Source organism: Bos javanicus, chromosome 7 (genome assembly GCF_032452875.1).
Source record: "Bos javanicus breed banteng chromosome 7, ARS-OSU_banteng_1.0, whole genome shotgun sequence".
NCBI lineage: Eukaryota > Metazoa > Chordata > Mammalia > Artiodactyla > Bovidae > Bos > Bos javanicus.
Window position 1 is genome coordinate 51,478,614 of NC_083874.1, and position 17,994 is coordinate 51,496,607.

The 17,994-nt window shown below is 40.5% G+C and overlaps 2 protein-coding genes across 7 annotated transcripts in view; both read left to right on the forward strand.

The window, feature by feature from the left end:
• LOC133251350 (protocadherin alpha-C2) overlaps positions 1 to 17,994 on the forward strand; it is a 208,809-nt gene that overhangs the window by 61,084 nt on the left and 129,731 nt on the right. Inside the window, exon 1 of one of the 6 annotated variants that reach the window (XM_061423689.1) lies at positions 8,281 to 13,409. The exons of the other annotated variants lie outside the window; for them this stretch is intronic. Coding sequence (XP_061279673.1) covers positions 11,019 to 13,409 — 2,391 coding nt within the window. The 5' untranslated portion in view covers positions 8,281 to 11,018. Of the gene's footprint in view, positions 1 to 8,280; positions 13,410 to 17,994 lie in introns of those variants that run through there. 6 annotated transcript variants of the gene reach the window in all.
• The window catches only part of LOC133251351 (protocadherin alpha-10-like), a 119,679-nt gene that overhangs the window by 5,636 nt on the left and 96,049 nt on the right, over positions 1 to 17,994 (forward strand). Inside the window, 1 exon segment of the mRNA XM_061423698.1 lies at positions 2 to 126. Within this exon segment, the coding sequence (XP_061279682.1) occupies positions 2 to 126 (125 nt within the window).

A 17,994-nucleotide genomic window follows, 5' to 3' on the forward strand; every position in this document is an offset into this window, starting at 1 on the left:
AAGGTGTGCTCCAGCGAGGGGCCACCCAAGACCGACCTCATCGCCTTCAGTCCCAGTCTTCTGCCGTGTCCGCAACCAGAGGTGGAAGTGGAAGAACAGTCTATTGGAGGCGACCACTCTATCAAGGTGAGTTATTGCTTTTTATTTTCACGCTTTGCTGCATGAATATTTTATTTTACCCCGTTTCCCCGCCTCAAATATATTTCTTGGAGTATCTTTATCTTTTGTCTAAAGAACATATATTTCTATAAAATATCTCAAAGATTTCTTGTAATAAGTTTTGTAATATTGTTTTTTTTTCTAAAAATTCACTTTATATTTTCTTTACAGTGCCCTCTGCATCACCTTTTGATTGATACTTCAATTTTTAGTAAATGCCATGTATACTAAATTCATTTATATTTTCCAGTACAAATATTTGGTGTATGTTGCAGGTTTTAATGTTTTTTTTTTTTTTCCCAAAAACCAGTATCTTTTAATGTTATAAATATTTGTAAGAAAAGTACTTTATTATTAAATCTAAAATTTGAAATAACTCTATTGCATTAACAAAAAGACTGCTATGACTAATTGCCTCTGTGATAAAAATGTGGGTTTTGCTCCTTAAATAAAGAATATGTGTAGTGCAACATAACTTTTAATGCATACTTGAACTTCAGTGTTTACACCTTGGAGTATGTAGACTGGGAGATAGTTCATAAAATATGTCCTAATAAATGGAATTAAGTGTCTTGGACTCAAAATATTTTCATTTTTATTTATTTTTTTACTGATTTTAAATTTTAATGTGACAATATCTTCCAGTGGCTCTGTTATTAAGATAAATGTATTTTTTATTTTTTTAAATATTTGGTTGTACTGAGTCTTTGTTGTTGTGTAGACTTTTCTCTAGTTGTGGTGATTAGGGCTTTCCCTCTAATTGCTGTGCATGGGTTTCTTATTGCAGTGACTTCCCTTTGCAAAGCACAGGCTTTTGGGTTCATGGGCTTCAGTAGTTGAAGCACATGGGCTCAGTAATTGCCGCTTCAGGGCTCTGGAGCACAGGCTCAGTAGTTGTGGTGCATGGGCTTAGTTGCTTGGCAGCATGTGGAATCTTCCCAGACCAGGGATGGAACCCGTATCTTCTATATTAGCAGGCAGATTCCTTACCACTGAACCACCAGGGAAGCCCAACATAAATATTTTTAACAACTTTGTGGACAGTTTCTTTCATTCAATTCAGAAGGACTGACATTTTAGAATGAAGTCATATAAATTTCCCGAGTCAAGGATTACTCTCACCCCCTCCCTCTGGGAGCCACCCAGCTTGAGGGAGGGATCTTAATTTCTCCAGGAGGGATGGAACCAGAACCTGCTGCAGAGGAAGCACTGAATCCTAACCTTTGGACCACTAGGGAAATCCCCAAGGATTGCTTTTAACATTCTTGCCAAAAAAGGAGTTAGTCCATTTGTTTTGAAACTATAACATCTTATTTTTATAACTCTGTTTAACATGCTCTGTATTAGATGGCATTAAAATGAGGCAAATTATTAGTATTCCTGGCTCTCAATGGCTGAGCATTTGTGATAGCCTGTTTCAAGATGAGTGAAGAACCCACAGGTTTATTAATACACTGTAGTGATTTAGCTATATGATAACCTTGATATGTGGGAGCTTTAAAAGCTATCTTTCATATGTTCTTAATCAATGAAGCAACTCTTTAAGCCAAAAGTGGAACAGATCTTCAGCATGGAGTCATTCCCATAGGAACTGGAGTATTTCTATCAGCAAACATGCAGAGGTTTGTTTCCTTGTCATATCTCTTTCTGAATTTAGTCACACCTATATGCTAAAATTTTCCTGCTGTCTTCTAGGTAAATATGTTGGTCTTGAATTTATGGTTTCCATAATTAATAAAAGAGAAGTAATTAGAATGAAAAATCTTTGGCATAGAGTTATAATTATTGACTCACTATTTTATAAAATGTTCAGAATAAATATTGTGGCTCACTTTTACATGAAATGTGAGATTTCTTTGCATAACCACTTATAATTTTTTTAAGGAGAGAAATGGGATTTTCCAAATGACTGTCCTCTTCCTGGAAAGATTTCAAATATTGGATAGTTAGCTCCTTATCAATCTTGAGAATGATTAAAACATTTTTTCTAAAACAACACTGATAAGCTTTATTGCAATCGATGAATAATTGTTATGCAAATTTCATTGTTTTAAAAAAATTTGAGATAAAAGAGGAAAACAAAATTGACTGATTACATGATATTTAGAATGCTCTTTACACCCTAGTCTCCTTAAGCCAACTTTGGAATAAAATGGGTATGAACAAAGTGACAAATACAATTTGGATTTCTGATCAGTATGGTTTTAGGGGGGATTAGAAAGATTATTTCTACAGATAACAGTGGATATAACACAAATTTAAGTTGTCCTTCAGGATGGAGATGATGACATTCACCCTGGGCAGATTTAATAATTGAAAAAAACTTTTAAATGAGACAAATATAAACATGTTTCATATTTCCAGGAGTCAGTATTTGGTGAATTCATTAACATCAGAGTAAATAAGTTTTTGGACAACTTAGAAGAAGTTGCATATTAGCATTGATTCCAAACATCATCATGTTGAGAAGGTAACAGACAGTTGGCATTTTGAGTTATCTTGTACACAACTGGACTAAATGTTTAGAGTAATTTAACCCAGTATAAGGTTTAAGCAGTAGAAAATTATAGTGTTAGCAATTAAATAAACTTAGTAAGAGGCCATTCAAAATTATCAAGTTCTGAAAGTCTTTAAAAAACTGTATCACTAGTAACTCACAAACATGGATTTTTTTCACATTCATATACATAATAGTGCAGTAGTATGTTCTCTTAGTTGTCTATATCAAAAATAGAACTCTTCTTGGAATTCTAACTTCTAAATCCAAACCACCTTTAAAGAGTTAGTGGTCACACACAAGGAATAAAAGAATTAAAGGCTGACAAAAACAGACTAATATGAAGGAATCAAGGAAGAAGCCAAGTAAGTGAAAGAAATGGTATGAACGCCAAACGCACTTCCACTTTGACCCACAGGATGTCGTTGTTCTCCAAGGAGAGGATTGTTTTAACGGAAAAAAGTAGATTATTCCCGGAACAGAAAGACTGCTGTCACTGTTCCGGTGCTTAGACTATACACACACCCAAATTGTTAAGATTAGTTGGGATATCAGGACTAAGACTCAAAAGAAAGATCTCGAAAGGACTACATATTTCTACTCAGAAAATGTGATTTACTAACCAGGAGCGATGTTAGCTTCAGGATCTGGTGGCCGGCGAGCCCGGCGCCTCCTGCTCTCACTTCTGCTTCTCGCTGCCTGGGAGACTGGGAGCAATCATGTCCACTACTCAGTCCCTGAGGAGGCCAAACACGGCACCTTCGTGGGCCGCATCGCCCAGGACCTCGGGCTGGAGCTGGCGGAGCTGGTGCCGCGCCTGTTCCGGGTGGCATCCAAAGGCCACGGGGACCTTCTGGAGGTAAATCTGCAGAATGGCATTTTGTTTGTGAATTCTCGGATCGACCGGGAGGAGCTGTGCGAGCGGAGCGCGGAGTGCAGCATCCACCTGGAGGTGATTGTGGACCGGCCGCTGCAGGTGTTCTATGTGGAGGTGGAGGTGAAGGACATTAACGACAACCCGCCTGTGTTCCCAGCGACACACAGAAATCTCTTTATTTCCGAAGCTAGGGCTCTTGAGTCTCATTTTTCACTAGAGGGCGCCTCCGACGCAGATATCGGGGAGAACGCTCTGTTGACTTACAGACTGACCCCCAACGAGTATTTCTCTCTGGAAGTACCGAGCAACGATGAGCAGGAAAAACCGCTCGAACTAGTACTAAAAAAACGTTTAGACAGAGAAGTCGCTTCAGAGCTTCTCTTGGTGCTCAAAGCAACGGATGGGGGCAAACCTGAACTGACAGGCACTGTGAAGATAAACATCACAGTGCTGGATGCAAATGACAACGCCCCAGTTTTTGACAAAGCAGTTCATCGTATAAAATTACTGGAAAATGCAAGAAATGGCACACTGATTATTAGAGTTAACGCCTCAGATTTGGACGAGGGTTCAAACGGCTACATTCTTTATTCCTTTGCAACTGATGTTTCCTCTAATACAGAAGCCTCTTTTCGCATAGATTCAAACAGCGGAGAAATAAGAGTAAATGGGAAAATAGATTTCGAAGAAACTAAATTATGGAAACTTCAAATAGAAGCAGTTGACAAGGGAAATCCTCCAATGTTTGGTCACTGCACAGTCTTGATAGAAGTCTTGGACATCAATGATAATGCTCCAGAGTTACTAGTGACGTCACTGTTGCTTTCTATTCCAGAGGATGCTCCACTAGGGACCGTCATCACTCTAATCAGTGTAACCGACCGTGACGTAGGTAGCAATGCTCAGGTGACCTGCTCACTAACACCACATGTCCCTTTCAAACTGGTGTCCACCTTCAAGAATTACTATTCGCTAGTGCTGGACAGTTCCCTGGACAGAGAGAAAGTGTCAGAATATGCTTTAACACTGATAGCGAAGGACAGGGGCTCGCCTTCCTTGTCCACCACGGCTAGCGTGTCCGTGGAGGTGGCCGACGTAAACGACAACGCGCCCGTGTTCGCGCAGCCCGAGTACACGGTGTTCGTGAAGGAGAACAACCCGCCCGGCTGCCACATCTTCACCGTGTCTGCGCGAGACGCAGACGCGCAGGAGAACGCGCTGGTGTCCTACTCGCTGGTGGAGCGGCGGGTGGGCGAGCGCGCGCTGTCGAGCTACGTGTCGGTGCACGCGGAGAGCGGCAAGGTGTACGCGCTGCAACCGCTGGACCACGAGGAGCTGGAGCTGCTGCAGTTCCAGGTGAGCGCGCGCGACGCGGGCGTGCCGCCCCTGGGCAGCAACGTGACGCTGCAGGTGTTCGTGCTGGACGAGAACGACAACGCGCCTGCGCTGCTGCCGCCCGGGCCAGGTGGAGGACCCAGCGCGGTGAGCCAGGTGGTCTCTAGGTCCGTGGACGCGGGCCACGTGGTGGCGAAGGTGCGCGCGGTGGACGCCGACTCGGGCTACAACGCGTGGCTGTCGTATGAGCTGCAGCCGGCGGCGGATGGCGCGCGCAGCCCGTTCCGCGTGGGGTTGTACACCGGCGAGATCAGCACGACGCGTGCCCTGGACGAGGCGGACGCGCCGCGCCAGCGCCTGCTGGTGCTGGTGAAGGACCACGGCGAGCCGGCGCTGACGGCCACGGCCACCGTGCTGCTGTCTCTGGAGGACAGAGGCCAGGCGCCCAAGGCCTCTTCGCGGGCGTTGTCTGGTGCAGCTGGCGCAGAGACGGCGTTAGTGGATGTGAACGTGTACCTGATCATCGCCATCTGCGCGGTGTCCAGCCTGTTGGTACTCACGCTGCTGCTGTACACGGCGCTGCGGTGCTCGGCGCCGCCCAGTGAAGGCGTGTGCGGGCCCGTGAAGCCCAGGCTGGTGTGCTCCAGCGCGGTGGGGAGCTGGTCTTACTCGCAGGAGAGGCGACAGAGGGTGTGCTCTGGGGAGGAGCCGCCTAAGACCGACCTCATCGCCTTCAGTCCTAGTGTTCCCCCAGGTTTGAATTCTGGAGATATTGGAGACGAACAGGAATTTTGCGAGAATGTAAGTACAGTAATTCTGGGACGTATCATGCCTATTAATGTCAATCACGTAGTAGTTCACCAACAAATTACTACAAGTCCATTGCTTGAAATATTTGTTGTCTTTTTCTCGTGATGGTTTATTCTAAAGCACAATGGAAGTCCAGTCATTTTTATTTCTTTTCACCACAATCTTCTTAAACACACTTGAGAATATTATTTAGTTGTTGGAAATAATAATAATATTAATAATGAAGTAGACTGTCACACCTTCCTGTAAATGAGCAAGGCTAAGTCAGCCAAGAAGGAAAGTATCACTGATGGAAATGGAGCATGTGGGTGAGGCTCAAATATTCTACTTCTCAATTTTGCAGTAAGTTCATTCTTCCTGTTCATTTTTTATTCTATATTATTTGGTGCCCTCCACTAATGTTTGTGCCTTCAAATTTTCCATAATAATGCATAGTTCCATAATTTGGTTAATTTGAGTTTAAACATGGCAGAATTCTTACCTTTCTATAAATTTGTGTATTACTGTCAGGCATGGGCTGTTAAGGTGGCTTAATTTTATAAATAATTTCATTTCTTTATAATCAATAGCATGCTTCTTTCATAAAGTAGGTAGAATTTTAGCCTTTCTTTTGGGTATGATTTTAGTTTTTTGCCTTTAATCCCTTCATGATTTAAACTCCTTTTCTTCATAGTCTTCAAATGCTTGAGATATACAAACTAAATTTTTTTCTAATATAATGATGGTTTTGCTAATTGCCCAATAGCTTGCTGCTCTCCTCCACATTAATTTGTTGATTTTTATTTGGAAGATTTATTTGAGCATTTATTATACTTCTATTTCTTGCATTCATGGTACCTATAATGAGGCTGTGGGAAAATTCATACTCCTTTGTCCTTTGAGTTTCAAACATGTCTTCTCGTACTTGCAGAACTGTGATACTTCTGTCCATGTTCACCAAGCAGCTTGGACTTCAAAATAACATTGCTTTAAATAACTTAAGCCTAATAATCATGGAATATCTATAAAGGCACTTCCACTTGACAATGGTGCTGTTGACAACATTTCAAAATTTAACATTGTGTACTTAAATTTTTTTTAAACATTGTGTACTTTAGATACATTTGATACAAATTTTTTTTTTGCTCCAGTGCTATATTCATGTGAATGGTTTTCCCAAAGAGGTCACAGAGAACTTGAAATTAGAGCTGTAAGGGTGTGAATCAAATAATGTGGAAGTTGATTTTGTTCTTTTTGGCTTAATTGTGCAAATTAGAGATTCTTTAATTGTATGGTATGGAGAAATAAATTATATATGATATATTTACATGTAGGTGGAGAACCACATTATAGATAGGGTAAAGTTAATAGAAATTCTGAGATAGCTATTTTCTACCCAGAAAGTAGGATGATTTCCATAAAGATGAACATTAGGAAATCTTCAGAAAAGGAAAAGTCATATCTTGGTTTATGGCACTGGAATCTTCTTTATCCACAGCTACAGAGTACACGAGTCAAGGATACAACATTGGTCACTAACTATAATCAACCACCACTATTTGAGATATTTCTATTTGTAAGATATCATATAAAGGGCTTAAATAATAATTTTATTTAAATCTTACAGCAACTTGTAAAGTACATTCAACTATCCAAGTTCTAAAGATTAGATAAGAGATGGTGAGATGCTTGTCTGTCTTGTCCATTGCCATCCAGTTAATATATGATGGAGATGATATTCAAATGCACATCTCTTAAAGAGCCATTCTTTTATTAACTGTACAACTTTTTAGAGTAAATCTTTCATCTAATGTTCAGTTGTGCAGTTGTGTCTGACTCTGTGCAACCCCATGGACAGCAGCATACCAGGCTTCCCTGTCCTTCACAGTCTCCCAGAGTCTGCTTAAACTCATGTCCATTGAATTGGTGATGCCATCCAACCATAGCTCTGGCTAGAAAAATCAAGCACAAGCTGTATACATGTTAATTCTCCTGTTTTACTTAGGAAAAAACCTCCATGATTATTTTCATGATTATAGTATAGTGAAGTCGCTCAGTCGTGTCTGACTCTTTGTGACCCCGTGGATTGTAGCCTACCAGGCTTCTCCGTCCAAGGGATTCTCCAGGCAAGAATACTGGAGTGGGTTACCATTTCCTTCTCCAGGGGATCTTCCCGACCCAGGGATTGAACCCAGGTCTCCTGCATTGGAGGCAGACTCTTTAACCTCTGAACCACCAGGGAACAATACCATAACTAAGGTAGGAATTAAGGTTTTTTTTTTATGTTGGTAAGTGATTCTTTTCTCAGAATGTTCATGGTCATCATAATCATTTGTCTTAGTCAATGCCGTATTGAGATAGGAGATTTACATTATTAATAATTAAGGGTTGTCCAATAAGCACTGTTGATCACTTGTTTGGAAGTGATATAAATAAGCAAAATCATTTAATATATAAAGAAAAGCAGAAGACTGTGCTCTGCTACAGTCTTGCAGAACACCAAACCCAAATTATATATATATATATATATATATATATATATACACACACACACACGCATACTTATCCTTTTTATACTAATACAACAATAATTATGTTTTGACACATATATGTGGTAATATGATTATTTCTTGGATCCTAAATACCAGTGAAGGATCAGTAAGTGTTTCCAAAATTGTATACTTCAGTAATAGCTTTAAAGGTGTATATTCCCCATAAAAATCTTTGAACATGTGTGGGTCTTTCTTTCTTCTTCAGTCTTACTGTTGCCTGAGAGACTGTGCCAATTGAACAAATAATCTGTTATCAAATAACTGTATATTTCAGTGAGTCATGATAGCACAGAGTGAACATCACTGTTTATGTTCTGTAGTTTTGTAGATTCAATGCTGAATGGTACTTCTAATCCATTAATTTTGAAAAACCTACTGGTTTCCAAGAGTGGCTTCAAGATTTATTTTTGGTTCTATGTTTTCAATAAATAGTAGTACTAGATATATTATGGAATATTAGTGGATGATGAGGACTGGCAGAACATACTTGACTAGCAGGACATACAGCTGGAATTTAAGACTAACCATATTGATTTTGAAAAGGTCAGGGTCAAAGTTCCTTAGTCTTTTCAGTCAATCTTACAAAATCAATGTTAACTATATAGATGCAATTTCTTGGCACCAGCCTATTACCAGATCTCAGGCCCATTCCCAAAGATGAGTTCAAAGATACAATAATCTATTCTATAGGAGCTAGTTGAGATGATGAAATCTGAAGTATCACAGACAAAATGCAAAAGATGTGACATTGGTTCATATGATATATCCAACTCTTTTATGACTTGGTAGTCTTCCAGTGTCACTTAATATACTTGTGTAACATCTGGTTTGAATTTAGACATGTAATATAATCTCTCAGATAAACTTTCTCATATTTATTTCTCTACCTTTAAAAACTTCACATTGCATGTAACATCTCAATCTCAAGTTTACTTAGGGAAGTGGTTGGAAGTCCGTTGCTTCTTTCTTCTGCCAAATCTGACAGGCTTCAAATATCATGTTAGATCTACTGTTCTCTAGCCTAATGGTATACTTTGAAAATAGGCCTGTTTGACTGGTTGTTTTCTATTAATAGATGCATAACAGAATTCAGTGTCACAAACGGTCATTAGTCTGTTTTGTTAGTTTTTTAAGAAGGAATTTTAAATTTACTTTAAAGACAGTTCTAGCAGAATAATAATGTTGGGAAAAGAACAAATTTGAAATAAATGAAACAAGATTTGAAATTAGCAATAGAACATATGTGTGTATTCAAGATAAAAGAAAATGTTAACAATACAAATACTAGCAATTTTTTCACTGTAGTATTTTTAGATTGGATATGAACCATCAGAACTGTACAACAAAATACTCAAGCTAGAGTGATATTTATCCTGAATCACTTTCTTCTCTCAGCTTTCACTGTACCCTTTTTTCCTTCCTCAAATCTCAAAGTAATATGAAACAATAAAGGACAAGTAACTAAATTACAACTTCAGGCAATGAAAATTCATCAGTTCCAATTTTCTAGTTGATATTTTATGAAATTGAATTTCCATTAACACTAAGGTCATTTAGCTTTCAGTTAAATCGATTATTTTGTTTTCTTTAGCACAATATTAGGCACTTAGAGGCAAAGTGTTTAAAAATAATTTCCCTTATTTTGGATAAACTTACAATCTCAAACCCAGAATTTTTTAAAAGAAGAAATTGGTCAGCTATTTTCATTACTATATCTTGATAAATATATAAAAGCCAGTGTTGTTGAGTGGAAATACAAATATGGCACAGAAGTTTTCATGGCAATTTTTATGTCATTGAATGGTAAAAAAGTTCAGTATGAAAGAAGTAGTCTTTCATATACTGACACCATTACATAAAGTAACAAAGTAATCATTTTGATAACCTGTTATTATATTGTTAGCAATGCAGCTTACATGAGAAATCATATATGCCAAATATAAATTTCATTTACATCAATAGACTTTTCTCTTGTGAACTCCATGTCTTAAATCACCAAATTTGAAATATATTTTTGTTTTTCTTGTTGTTCTTTACTGGATATAAAGTTTCTTGTAACAGGAACACAATTAAATGTAAATAACAACAAAGAATTAGAACTAATGAAAAATATAAATAGAAAGCAAGTACGAATAGTGCACATAGATAAAAATACAATATGTAGGCCTAAAGACTAAAGAATTGTTATTAAAGCTTCAAATTTGTCTTTGAGTTTCCTAGCAGCTGAAGTAACAAGGGAGACTAGAAGTAAAACAATTTTTATATGAGGAAATGTTTGACTCTTTTTTCATAAAGCTACCAATAGAATTGACCTCTCTCTCTCTCTCTCTCTCAGTGTGTGTATACGTGTAGATAAGTAAAAGCACTCTAAATCAAACATAGGAACAAACATTTCAGTTTGATGTTAATCAAGAAAAAAACGCCATTTCCCATATACCATCAATTTCAATATGACCTAAAATCTGAATGTTCCACAAATAAGCACTTTGGAAATATTTGGGAGATAAAATAGCTTGAAACACGTGAACTTATTTTTTATCTCTTCAAGTAAAATTCTATGGTGTTGAATGTAGGGTACAATACTCACGATTTCAGGCACAAGGTGTCGCTCTTTACTTGGAGGAAGTAGTTCATTCAAGGGTTAGTCTGAGCTGCCAGGAACTCCCCATTTAAAGATTCTGTCATGCCGGATGCTACCGTTAAAGGATCCTTTGAAACTTCTCAAAGATTCAGCAAGATATTTCACCCGGAACTGGAGTCTATGGTACTGTAAGTGTAAAGTATCATATTTTGGAAGTCAGTATATGCGATGTCCGCGACTCAAAGAAGTGGATTGGGTAATGGGCGACTGCTGCTGTCGCTTCTGCTCCTCGCAGCTTGGGAGGCAGGGAGCGGCCAGGTCCACTACTCCGTCCCTGAAGAAGCCAAACACGGCACCTTCGTGGGTCGCATCGCCCAGGACCTGGGACTGGAGCTGGCGGAGCTGGTGCCGCGCCTGTTCCGGGTGGCGTCCAAAGGCCGCGGGGATCTTCTGGAGGTAAATCTGCAGAATGGCATTTTGTTTGTGAATTCTCGGATCGACCGAGAGGAGCTGTGCGGGCGGAGCGCGGAGTGCAGCATCCACCTGGAGGTGATCGTGGACCGGCCGCTGCAGGTTTTCCATGTGGAGGTGGAGGTGAAGGACATAAATGACAACCCGCCCGTGTTCTCTCTTAGAGAACAAAAGCTGCTGATTTCTGAATCTAAACAACCTGACTCTCGTTTTCCTCTAGAGGGAGCTTCTGATGCGGATATAGGAGAGAATGCTCAATTGACCTACCGACTAAGTAAAAATGAGTACTTTTCTTTAGAATTACTAATAAATAGTAAGCCGACTAAAAAACTGTCACTAACGTTAAAGAAGTCTCTAGACAGAGAGAAAACTCCGGAATTTAATTTACTGCTGACGGCTGTAGATGGAGGGAAACCGGAGCTCACTGGCACTGTTGAACTCTTCGTCCGCGTCTTGGATATTAACGACAATGATCCGGAATTTGAACAATCAGAATACAAGGTGAGATTGATGGAAAACGCAGCTAAAGAAACTCTTGTGATACAGTTAAATGCCACAGATCAAGATGAAGGAGTCAATGGGGAGGTAACATACTCCTTGATGTCAATTAAGCCCAAGGGAAAACCTTTATTTACACTAGATGAAAATAACGGAGAAGTGAAGGTCAATGGAACTTTAGACTATGAAGAAAACAAGTTTTATGAAATTGAAGTACAGGCCACAGATAAGGGGAATCCCCCAATGGCAGGTCACTGTACAGTCTGGGTTGAAATCTTAGATGCCAATGATAACTCCCCTGAAATCACTGTCACTTCCCTGTCTCTACCAGTACGAGAGGACACTCAGCCAAGCACTGTTATTGCGCTGATCAGTGTATTTGATCAAGACTCTGGTGACAATGGACAGGTAATCTGCTTTCTAACGCCCAACGTCCCCTTCAAGATCGTGTCTACGTTCAAGAACTATTATTCACTAGTGCTGGACGGCACCCTGGACCGTGAGAGCGTGTCTGTCTATAAGTTGGTGGTGACAGCGCGGGACGGGGGCTCGCCTTCGCTGTCCGCCACCGCCAGCATGTCTGTGGAGGTGGCCGACGTGAACGACAACGCGCCCGCGTTCGCGCAGCCTGAGTACACGGTGTTCGTGAAGGAGAACAACCCGCCCGGCTGCCACATCTTCACCGTGTCGGCGTGGGACGCGGACGCGCAGGAGAACGCTCTGGTGTCCTACTCGCTGGTGGAGCGGCGGGTGGGCGAGCGCGCGCTGTCGAGCTACGTGTCGGTGCACGCGGAGAGCGGCAAGGTGTACGCGCTGCAACCGCTGGACCACGAGGAGCTGGAGCTGCTGCAGTTCCAGGTGAGCGCGCGCGACGCGGGCGTGCCGCCCCTGGGCAGCAACGTGACGCTGCAGGTGTTCGTGCTGGACGAGAACGACAACGCGCCCGCGCTGCTGCCGCCCGGGCCGGGCGGAGGACCCAGCGCGGTGAGCCAGGTGGTGTCTAGGTCCGTGGACGCGGGCCACGTGGTGGCGAAGGTGCGCGCGGTGGACGCGGACTCGGGCTACAATGCGTGGCTGTCGTATGAGCTGCAGCCGGCGGCGGGTGGCGCGCGCAGCCCGTTCCGTGTGGGGCTGTACACCGGCGAGATCAGCACGACGCGCGCCCTGGACGAGGCGGACGCGCCGCGCCAGCGCCTGCTGGTGCTGGTGAAGGACCACGGCGAGCCGGCGCTGACGGCCACGGCCACCGTGTTGCTGTCGCTGGAGGACAGCGGCCAGGCGCCCAAGGCCTCTTCGCGGGCTTTGTCTGGTGCAGCTGGCGCAGAGACGGCGTTAGTGGATGTGAACGTGTATCTGATCATCGCCATCTGCGCGGTGTCCAGCCTGTTGGTGCTCACGCTGCTGCTGTACACGGCGCTGCGGTGCTCGGCGCCGCCCAGCGAGGGCGCGTGCGGGCCCGTGAAGCCCAGGCTGGTGTGCTCCAGCGCGGTGGGGAGCTGGTCTTACTCGCAGGAGAGGCGACAGAGGGTGTGCTCTGGGGAGGGGCCGCCCAAGACCGACCTCATGGCCTTCAGCCCCAGCCTACCTCCGGGCCTGGATAGAGAAGTCGGAGAAGAAAGGCAGGAGGCAGGATCAAACCATTCTGGTCTGGTGAGTTCTATAAATCCTTTCCCTCTTCTTGAAGTTTATATTGATTGTTTAAAAAAATCCAGTTTATTTCATGGATGTCTTATACTTTGAGTATCTTTTAAAGAACGTTTGTTAGTGAAATGCCAAATGATACACATATCCAGTTTAATCATATAAAGTATTAGGCTTTATAGCCAGTAAATATCATATTTCTCCTAATGTTTTGTTAGAACATGTTTAAAAAAAGATTCAAGAATGACATTTTTATCATCACTTTATTAGAAATAATTTCTTACTTTCAACTCATCTACCCAAATTACTTCATCATCTCTAGTCCTAATTATTGTAGATAATCACTATGGATTTTTAAAATTTTAATCATCCTCTTTGCTTTTTTAAACAAGCTTTAGGTTTGAGATTTTCACATTATTAGATCAATGATTCTTGTCACTTCAGGCTTGTATCAAAAATTTAACACTGTTAATTAGTTCTGAAAGGATTTTTCTTTTCTTTTTTTTTTTTTTGGTTTTGAACGTTCAGTTCAGTTCAGTTCAGTAGCTCAGTCGTGTCCGACTCTTTGTGACCCCATGAATCACAGCATGCCAGGCCTCCCTGTCCATCACCAACTCCTGGAGTTCACTCAGACTCATGTCCATTGAGTCGGTGATGCCATCCAACCATCTCATCCTCTGTCGTCCCCTTCTCCTCCTGCCTCCAATCCCTCCCAGCATCAGAGTCTTTTCCAGTGAGTCATCTCTTCTCATGAAGTGGCCAAAGTATTGGAGTTTCAGCTTTAGCATTGGTCCTTCCAAAGAACACTCCTTTAGAATGGACTGGTTGGATCTCCTTGCAGTCCAAGGGACTCTCAAGAGTCTTCTCCAACACCACAGTTCAAAAGCATCAATTCTTTGGTGCTCAGCCTTCTTCACAGTCCAACTCTCACATCCATACATGACCACTGGAAAAACCATAGCCTTGACTTGACGGACCTTTGTTGGCAAAGTAATATCTCTGCTTTTTAATATGCTATCTAGGTTGGTCATAATTTGCCTTCCAAGGAGTAAGCGTCTTTTAATTTCATAGCTGCATCACCATCTGCAGTGATTTTGGAGCCCCACAAAATAAAGTCTGACACTGTTTCCACTGTTTCTCCATCTATTTCCCATGAAGTGATGGGACCAGATGGCATGATCTTCGTTTTCTGAATGTTGAGCTTTAAGCCAACTTTTTCACTCTCTTTCACTTTTATCAAGAGGCTTTTGAGTTCCTCTTCACTTTCTGCCATAAGGGCAGTGTCATCTGCATATCTGAGGTTATTGATATTTCTCCTGGCAATCTTGATTCCAGCTTGTGCTTCTTCCAGCCCAGCATTTCTCATGATGTACTCTGCATATAGTTAAATAAGCAGGGTGACAATATACAGCCTTGACGTACTCCTTTTCCTATTTGGAACCAGTCTGTTGTTCCATGTCCAGTTCTAACTGTTGCTTCGTGACCTGCATATAGGTCTCTCAAGAGGCAGGTCAGGTGGTCTGGTATTCCCATCTCTTTCAGAATTTGCCACAGTTTATTGTGATCCACACAGTCAAAGGCTTTGGCATAGTCAATAAAGCAGAAATAGATGTTTTTCTGGAACTCTCTTGCTTTTTCTATGATCCAGCGGATGTTGGCAATTTGATCTCTGGTTTCTCTGCCTTTTCTAAATCCAGCTTGAACATCTGGAAGTTCACGGTTCACGTATTGCTGAAGCCTGGCTTGGAGAATTTTGAGCATTTCTTTACTAGTGTGTGAGATGAGTGCAATTGTGTGGTAGTTTGAGCATTCTTTGGCGTTCATCATACATCTATTGTCCATTAAATAATCCTCAGTCTTAACTCTAACAATAAGATAAAACCTGTTTTCATATTATTTGTGGTAAAAGAATGCAGTCTTTTGTCCTAGTGTGCTTATTTCATTGAAATAATATAACTAAAATTTCTGTCCATTTTTAATTTTGTTCTCTGAAATGGGGAGAGATTTATCTACTATGTACTGAAACAAAGCTCCCAGGTTTATGCTGCCAGAGTAACTAGGCAAATAAGGTTATTGATATTCCTCAATCAAGTCATTCAAACTTGCTAAAGGCATGCATATAGGCCTCTAACATCTGCAATATATGCTGCTGCTAAGTCACTTCAGTTGTGTCCGACTCTGTGAGACCCCATAGACGGCAGCCCACCAGGCTTCCCTGTCCGTGGGATTCTCCAGGCAAGAACACTGGAGTAGGTTTCCATTTCCTTCTCCAATGCATGAAAGTAAAAAGTGAAAGTGAAGTTGCTCAGTCATGTCAGACTCTTTGCGACCCCATGGATTGCAGCCTACCAGGCTCCTCCATCCATGGATTTTCTAGGCAAGAGTACTGGAGTGGGGTTCCATTGCCTTCTTTGCTAGTTGGCATTATTTCCTAGTTTCTGGATTTATCTAGACAGAAAAAGTTAATTCTATCAAAGTGAAGCCTATTGACATTTATCAATTTCTTTCATTTTAAATTTCCTATCCTTAAGTGCTTTATTGCTGGCATTTGTAAAAGTTTCTTTCCATGTAGTATACCCATGTATATACATGCCCATGTACCACATCTGAAGATTCTAGCAAAAATCATTTGCCTCTAGGTCATCCTTCTAATTCAGTGGTTCTTAGCCACATGTAGGATGGTGCAATTGCTGACCTCTTTTGAGAAGCTGATGAAAGTCATTCTCCCTTTAAAATTACATAGCAACCCACTTGGCATAATAGTCAAGGACTCCATGCTGAAGCTCATCCTTGGGCCTCTGTTTATGAAACTTTGTATGTCAAGATTAATTGTCTAAAAACATTCTTTATTCAAAATTAGTCAATAAGATTAAAATATAAACTATTTCAGGCTCAAAAGTAATTAATCATATCATTTATGAAAGTTTGTAAATATAAATAAATGTGAATGTTTTGTAGGGCATGTATTATTACCCATTTCCAAACTAACTTCTTGGAATGATTCAACATCATTTTAATTTAATATAAAACATATTAGAATGTTTTAAGTACAGGTTAAAAGTTTGCAAATTGTTACTATTGCATAATATATAAGTAATCAATACACATTTTAGATAATTCCAAGTTATGTGGATGAATTTCTACAAATTTAGTGTCTTTTATACTTAATTTAAATTTCAGGATTACATTCTAGAATGCAAAATTGTTATTTCATTCTATTTTGTAGTTTGATTGTTTAAGTATTGAGCTAACTTTGGATTTTTATATCTGTTTAATCATTTAGTTATGTCTAACAGTGAGTGAGAATGCATTGGGTCTCCTGAATACATTACAATAAGATTCCTTGTGAATTATGGTACATTGACATTTTTGAAAATGGAAGATATAAAATGAATAAGCTTGATGGTGATAGACAGTTTGAATAGTCCCATAGCATCAAAATTCAAATATGTGTTTCATTAATTCAGAGTGAGTGTGGTAGTTGATTTAAGTTATTTTATACTTGTAGAATCATTCTTGGTTATTATTTTCTGGCTCTTTAAAAGTTTCACTTCTCAGTTTCCTTTATTATGCGTTAAAGAATGGTGAGAAATTATTGGTTTAAAGATTTTGATTTAAATTTAGATGAACTTCTAAATAATATGCTTACTTTTTTTTTTACAACTAGCTGTAGGATCTTATCTGTGTTTTGTTTTCCCTTAAAGCTAGTCTTGAATTACTGAATAAAATTATTGGAAATATTTTGATTCTCCCTTGAATCATAGTCACCATTGTGGTCTTCTGAAGAGAAGCTTATTTTATATAACTACTAACTGGCCTAGAAGGAAGGATATAGAGGAAAACAAAATGGTCACTATGAAGTTCATATTCTTTTGACTTTAGTCAATGAGATTGGGCTCCAAAACATTTCATAAGATCTTTTTCAGATTAGTGCTCTACTACCACTTCAGAATACCGTGAAATTTGGAGGTTTTAACTCAACATTTTACATGAAAATGCTTTAATCATGCTAGAGTAAAATATTCTAGAATCTGCACCCACAATTCATTTTTCAACATATTATAAGAATGAGAGCAGTTGTATGAAAAGTCATCACATGTGAGCATCAAGGAACCAAAAATAACATCTTCCGTATTTATGATGAATTCTAATATTGGCCATATTTATGAATAAAATAATTTATATGAATGAAATATTTTCTCCTTTACTAGACAAGGAAATTCTTGGCTTTCTCATAAAGACTTAGAATGAAGTGCTTGTGAAGGATAAAAATCATTATGAATGTGAATTGTAAGCAATATAAGGGCCAGGGCAGTGTTCTCAGTCATGTCTGACTCTTTGAGACCTTATGCACTGTAGCCTGCCTGATTCCTCTGTCCATGAAAATTTCCAGGCAAGAATACTGGAGTGGGTTGCCATTTCCTACTCCAGGGTATCTTCCCCACCCAGGGATCAAACCCAAGTCTCTTGCATCTCCTGCACTGGCAGGTGGATTCTTTACCACTTTGTCACCTGGGAAGCCCAATGGCAGGGGTGATGTACATTATTCTTCATTTTATTTTCCATGAGAGCTAGCTAACGAGTAACTTCTGAC